Raw genomic sequence first — 7484 nt, forward strand, 5'->3', positions numbered from 1 at the left:
TGCCTGGCAAATCAGCTTTCCAGGAACCTGAGTAATTACAGGTAAAGTTTGAAGGGGCATTAATAACTGACAGATAAATTGTTAAGTAATTAATACTTCACGGCATAATCCTCCCCTTCAAAAAAATCAAAGATTTCTCTGAGATTTCTTCAACCTTTGCACAAACATTTCACTTTGCCTCAAGACTTAGTCTATAACAGCAAACTGCCAGAAAGTGAAGACACAGAAGTGCTAAAATAGAGCTTTGAAGCAAAGGTTCATTGTAACCTTACGTGGAAGAGGCTAACACTGGGAAAATATTTGTAAACTAGAGACCTTCCCTATTTGTTAGCTATCATTTAGCAATGCATTGGAGACACATCGTTGTAAATTGTTACGATGCATTGTAAACTGTTTAGAAGAGGTTTTTTAACTATGAATTCTAAGTCACTCAATTAATAAAACAATTCTCTTTTTCAAGAGATACAAAAAACCTTCATAACCTAAATACAAACAGAACTCTGCATCTCTACAAACAAAATACAAGAAATTGATTTCAGTCTGCAAAGCTCCCAGTACAAACAGCTTCCCCACAGGTTCTCAATTCTAGAGCAAGAGATTTGGGCAAAACCATGGACAAACCAAAAATTAGTTCCTTAACCAGAGATGTTTCTTCAAGCACTGCAACTTAGCTTTGCAATTCTTCCTCTCCAACCTTACTGGTTAGCTAATGTGCATGAGTGATGTAAAAAACAAATAAAATCTGTTTCATCCACATAGAAAAAACTTTCACCTTCGCTCTGCCACCCAGTTTCTCTAGTATCCTATATCCTAGGATACCTAGGAACCTCTTACCTTCTGCCTGGCAGACAATCGATTTTTAAGAAATACACTTTCCATACTTGGAAGTACTTAAGCATTCCAAGAAAAGGGAACTCCTGCAGATAACCTGCAGCATAACAAATATTCACCTGGGGTGAAAGTCAGTCCAGTTCAAGTTACCATTGTGGCTGACTTGAATCCAGACATTCCAGCCAAGTATCCAATCACCATCCTATCATGAGAAATTTCTCTCAACTCTTCTTTCCTTTCACCCGAATCAAAAGTAAAATATCCACTGAGCCACAAATTCAGCTCAGCAATACAGACCATGTACCTGGATTCAGGCACCTCTTTCAAACAGCATTACATTAACAGCAGCAGTGCTGCAGATACTAAGTCACCATGTGGAAGGTGCTTTTTTTCCCAGCTCTGCTCTGTCTACAGGTAGAGGAAATGGTTCTACTAGTAAGAAAGGTGTTTTTAAGCCTTTTCAGAGAATTTAGTGTTGGGACCTCCAGGGCTCTCATCAGAGCTATGTATGTGAAAACATTGCTTTAGGGCTGAATCTGAAGGAAGGAGGATGCACAGAGTGGATGAAATACAGATGCCAGAAAGGTGTATGTTTCAGCTGGACAGAAACCGAGGGGCTTGTGTACCTAAGAGGGATTCAAGTATCTCAGAGATTAGTCTGTTTCAACACACTTCACTAACAAGCAGCCACTGGCTTTCCTTGCTATACACAAACTCTCCTGTAATTTGCTTACATGAATACTGATGACTCAATCGTTTTAAAACTTCAGACGCCTTAATTAGTAGCGTATATGCTTTGCTCACTAATAAACTTCCTGTCCATGAACATCCTTGAAAGAATAATAATTATTTTTCATTGATATTCATTCCATTCCTAACACGGAAACAAAACCCAATTATTTACATAGGCAGAATGCAAGAGTTTTGGGTAGAAACAGAAATACCCTTCTTTTCTTTTTTAACACAATAAAATCAATATCTATAAATAATCCTAAAGATTGATTTTTTTTTCATTAAATCCAGACTTCATTTGCTCAAATTCTCAAACCACTGTTACCTCCCATTGTGAAATGAATTACACAAGGAATAACATAAATATTACCTAATGATGTATTAGCAGAATATAGATTGAAAAATGCTAAGAAAAATCCTGTATTATAGGAGTTCAATCCAAAGGAACTACCTGTGCAGCTGAGGATGTGTGTGTGCTTAAGTGCTTTACTGAGCCAGAGCCAGGGCATTCATTAATTTGTTGGATTATGCTGCAAGATATGTATAATGCTGCAGGAATAGATGATGGGTGTTTCCAGAAAACAAATTACTTAACATAGGACATATAAATAAAGACTGAAAGAAAAAGCACAGCAGAAATAGAGATACACTGGCAAGAATATTATAATAATTAGTAGAATGGTTGAGGTTGGAAGGGGCCTCTGAAGGTCACCTGCTCCAAGCCTCCGGGTCATGCTGGGCCACCTACAGCTGGTTGCCCAGGACTGTGTCCACACAGTGTTTGAGTATCTCAAAGGACAAACACTCCATCACCTCTCTGGCCAACCTGTGCCAGAGCTTGGTCATCCTCACAGTAAAAAAAAAGAAAAAAAAAAAAAGAAAAAAAACAAAAAAGTGTTTCCTGATATTCAGAGGGAACATCCTGTGTTTTAGTTTGTGCCAGTTGCCTCTGTGGCTGTCACTGGGCAGCACTGGAAAGATCCTGGCTCCATTCTTTTTGCATCCTCCCTTCAGGTATTTATACACAATAAGAGATTCCCTGCCCTGAGCCTTCTCTTCTTCAGGCTGAACAGTCCCAGTTCTCTCAGTTTTCTCTCATAGGAGAGATGCTCCAGCCCATTCACCATCTTCGAGTCCCTTTGTTGAACTCTCTCCATGTCTCTCTTATACTGAGAAGCCCAGGATTGGACACCAGCACTCCAGGTATGGCCTCACCAGTGCTGAGTGGAAGGGAAGAATCTCCCTCCACCTGTTGGTCAGTGCTTCATCTAATGCAGCCCAGGATACCAGTAACTGCCTTTGGGGGAAGGGCACATGGGCATGTGGCAGATAGGCCTGAGCTAAAACTGTCTTTCAAGATAATTGATACATCTTGCCTTCTCAAACAAAAATCATAGCTGATTTGTTAAGAATTAAATTACTTCTACTAAAAATTTAAGTTGCCTAATTTTGTGCAAGATATTTCAGTCCTCATGAAAGAGGAGTGATCTAGATATTTAATAATATCTATTGAAATAGCTTTCTGTACATCAATGTGCCGGTCTTTTCTGTCCTCTTTTACATCACTCAGAGTCAGTCATGATCCTAGTGACTACTCAAAATGACTGACTTCTTAATCTTTCAAGAAAGAAGCCAGAACAGCCCCTCCCTGAACATCTGGTCTAATATATATTTCCTTTCATACAACCAAACCTTAACATGCCATGGCTGAGTGACCAGATCCTTCACTCTTCCTAGACCTATCAGCAACTTAAATGTTATTTATTACTAAAGGCTCTAGTGATTAAAAAAAAATGCCTTCTCTGTCGGTTCAATGACTCTGAAAATTGCCGAAGTGCCAATTTTCTGTTTGAGGCATCAATCTCTTTCACGTTTGTTTCCATATGAACATGCATCTCTGTGAATCTGTATTTCTATTTGCACTTCTTTCTGAAGTCCTACTAAATTCTCCATTTTTATGTTCTGATGACCAGTGCTGCTGTGGGTGGAAATAAAATTCTCTACTTCCCTTTTTTTTTTTACAAAAAAGTTTCCAGTTATAGAAACTGTTAAAATTATGACAAATGGCATAACTCTCAAATACCCATAGAAGAAAATATGTTGTTATGTGTTATTGAAGACATTTTCTACTTCAATCCACTAAAATCTGGGTTGTTAAGGGACTCCAGCATGACATAATGGCAATGGTAGCTCATTCTGCTGCATTAAACACTTGTGTATATTAAGACAGGGAGGGAAAGGGCAATGACAGTGGCATGCAGTAATATTTTAATGGGAAGAGATTAAAAGTAATCAGGAATGAGTCATAACTGAAATGGAGAAATACATCAATGCTCAAAAGTCCTCTTTTAGAAGGGCACAAATAAAAGTGGCTCTAATGCAAAACACCATAGGGAGGGATTGTTTGTAAATACACAGGCCTGTAAGAGAACTAAGACAGAAATCAGTATGATTGTAAAAGTCCTGTATTTGTGTAGAGTAAGAAAAAACTCCAAATTAGCTATAGCAGAATACCTGACAGAATCTCTGCGCAAAACACCGCTAGATAGCTTGCACTGATTTTCAGAATCTTGCGTGAATGCAGGCACCAACAACAGAAAGCTATGTTTTGCTCATTCAAATCACATTATAACTAAGCCCAAGATAACATCATACCATATTCCTATTACAGTCGCTATTCTTTCCCTGTTGAAGCTTACTAAGAAACTGGAGAATGAACAAAGAAAGAAAGAAAACATAACTGTTGTAACTGATTCTAAATTAATGATCATGTAATTCATGTTAGAAGTGTCAAATCACCATAAACTCTCAATTCTTTTACAGATGAGCTAGATGGCACAATTGGTAATGAACACTGAGGCATGTTAGAAATTCAGGTACCCAAAAGAAAATCTCTATCTGGAATGTGCCTTTTAGTAACAAAGAACCCAGAAGGTTCCAACAGTCAGTTTTGAACTGGATGCAAACAATAGAGGTGCTAACACAGCCACAGTATTGTCCTGAACTATGTGCAGAGCTCAGCTGCGTCGGATACGTGCCACATAGATATCCACATTTAATAATAATAAACTCATGGGTAGCCTTATTACTTTCAATAGTGGGACTCAAATTAGTAAGCAGTTCCACAAGGAAGTTGAAGAGTAGTTTTGCTAGACCCCAAACACAAGACTGTGTTGCACAAGTGTTAGATTACAAACTGAATGCAAAACTGGAACTCAGCAGCTGAGTACAGGAGTCAGATATGTTTTGTTCTACATTTTGCATGAGACATTTCTCCCATCCCATCAGTTTCCATAATCCTTGAAACTCAATGGTTTCACAGTGAGGGAGAAAAATTAATCATCATTCTGCCTACAGTGTATCATGACTGTAAATCCAAATTCTTATCTGAATGCTAATATTACCTTCAATTCTGGTTTCATATATCAGCCTATTATTCCCTCAGCCTACACTACAGTAGTATCTATGCCTCCACATTAGAATTTGTATTAAAGCTACAGTTAGTATGTGATCTCGCAAATGAAACAAATTAAATTGAAACATTATGTTACAGTTAATTTAATTCTTCCTGCCAATTTTCCAAACAAACTTCTTTCCTACTGCTCTGCACACATATGAGAAATCAGATAGGAAAATTCAAAAATATGCAAAAAAGTAAAATGCAGAAGAAAAGTCTTTTCCACAACAACAGCTTAAAAGAAATTTGAGAATTTTATTTTCCTACTTTGCAGTCTCTCTTTAAGCACAGTTTAGAATACACACACACACAATAATCTCGCAATGTTTAATATGAGCCAATTTTGCACAAAAATTGCTCTGATACTTACCATTTTTTTCTCTTTTCTCCCTGCCACGGGTGTAGCCAGGAACTGACGAACTTGCAGAATCTCCTGAAGATGGTCCAGATTTCTGATTGTTCTCACTATGGTCCATGGGAGCAGCATTTAACTGGGACCTTCCAAGATGTAGCTGGGGGTGAGAGGGACTTGAGGTGGGATCAGGATCTGAATTCATTTTAGCTGCCAAAGAAGAAAATAATGACTAATTAAGAGACAGTAGCATTACAATGTAAAACCAAGTAAAAATTTAAAATCCAAATATATTTGTATAATGTGCCTAACAAAAAGCCTAAAAAAGTGCAAGAGGTCTGATAGCAACTTCAAGATTTATTTATACACCCTGCACTCATTCCAAGCATGACCAGCTATTGTTGCATAAGACTGACCATATATACACCATTCTGCCAGAATAGCAACTGCCTTTTTTCCTAACTAAATAAGAACTGATTTTCAAGTGCAAATAAATGCTAAAATCAATTCATCTGTAATGCTGCATATAAACAACTTCTTTGAATCTAATGTTCTACTTACACATGCAAGAAATAAAGTCTAGCCCCTACGTTATTATGTCTATAATAATAGAAAAATTCACTTGATATTAAAGGTCTGGTTAACTGCCATCACCTACTCAGGTGGCAGAGAAAGACAGTAAAGATAAGAAGGCAAAGGAGGAGGAGACATAGAACTCTGCATGGAAAATGAGAAGAGGGACACCACCAAGGCTGCTCTTTATAGACATATCCAATTGAAATACAGACAATAAGCTTACTTTATTTACTACTACATCCAATTTTGAAAAAAATTATATTTATATCCCTGCCACATGAAGGCAGAGAGGCAAAGGCCTTACAGCTCCTTGCAAGAGAAGACCTTTGAACTGTAAGCTCTTTCCTAAAGAAAGAGACCTCTCCTCTGTAGTAAAAAGTGCCTTACAAAAGTAAACTTTCATAAAAGTTACTTACTGAAGATGTAGCTTTTACAAGACAAAGGTAGAAAGGCATGCACAGTGTCACACTGTAACACATAGCAACTCCTGCTGCTTCAGAGCAACTCCCCTAAAGCTGAGCAATTTGCAAGAAACATTGTACAAAGCGGCCACCAATTATATTTTTCAATTCTGTATTAATACAGAGTTAATACACAATGCTGACCTGAAGATGTCTCCGTAAAGATGAAAGTAGTATAGCCAAAACTACTAAACTCAGCCAGCAACTTTTTCCACTGATGCTAAAATCATAACAGGCTTCTTAAGTATCAGCAATATAACCACTGCAAAACATATTCCTTGCAATCTGACAATTTGGTTGCCAAAACCAAGCTTCCCTAAACCAGAACATATTTTACAGATACAAGTCAATGCACCTCTGTATTATGTTTCTACATCAAGTTATAAATAAACCAACACCATCCAGTTCAACCTTCAAACACTCCTCGGGAAACACAGAGATTAAAATACTTTCCCAGTAAACCAGTGTGAGTATTTTTAACCATTATACAATCACAAAAGTCACTTTGCCTTCAGTTTTAAACTTGACCTTAGCTCTTTGTGAGAGCCACAAGCACAGCCAGGCCTGGAGGATGCCCTTTCCCTTTGAACTGTGAGCTTTTTCCTAAAGAATGAGATCTGTGCTCTGTAGTAAAAAGCGCCTTACAAAAGTAAACTTTGGTAAAAGTTACTTACTGAAGATGTATCTTTTACAGGACAAAAGTAGAGAGGCACGGACAAAGTGCCACAGTGTAACAGAGAAACTCATGCTCCTTCAGAGCAACGAGCAATTCGCAAGGAACACTGTACAACGCGACCACATGTTATATTTCACATTAAAAAAATAAAATTATCTATGATAAAAGAGGAGTCAGGCCGGGAACAAGCTCTCCCCTCGACCTAGCGAAAACACTGCCAAAAGTGAGTCTGCACTTGGCAGACAAAGAGCACCGCCAACTTTTCTTCCCACCCGCAGCGAAACAGCCTTAACTTCTGGTTTAAGAGTTTCTTCTCAAACTCTGGGAACGGGAGGCAGGGTAAGGATTTTGAGAGGCTTTTTCTTTTTTTTTTTGTTTTACAAGCCAGCGGGCACTGCC

At 38.1% G+C, this 7484-nt stretch overlaps 1 protein-coding gene across 1 annotated transcript in view; it reads right to left on the reverse strand.

Annotated features, from left to right (window-relative positions):
• The window catches only part of WFS1 (Wolfram syndrome 1 (wolframin)), a 29290-nt gene extending 23712 nt beyond the window's left edge, over positions 1 to 5578 (reverse strand). Inside the window, 1 exon segment of the mRNA XM_009082344.1 lies at positions 5391 to 5578. Within this exon segment, the coding sequence (XP_009080592.1) occupies positions 5391 to 5577 (187 nt within the window). The 5' untranslated portion in view covers position 5578.
• Positions 5579 to 7484: the final 1906 nt, after the last annotated feature.

This window comes from Acanthisitta chloris, unplaced genomic scaffold, assembly GCF_000695815.1.
Source record: "Acanthisitta chloris isolate BGI_N310 unplaced genomic scaffold, ASM69581v1 scaffold79, whole genome shotgun sequence".
NCBI classification, from domain to species: domain Eukaryota; kingdom Metazoa; phylum Chordata; class Aves; order Passeriformes; family Acanthisittidae; genus Acanthisitta; species Acanthisitta chloris.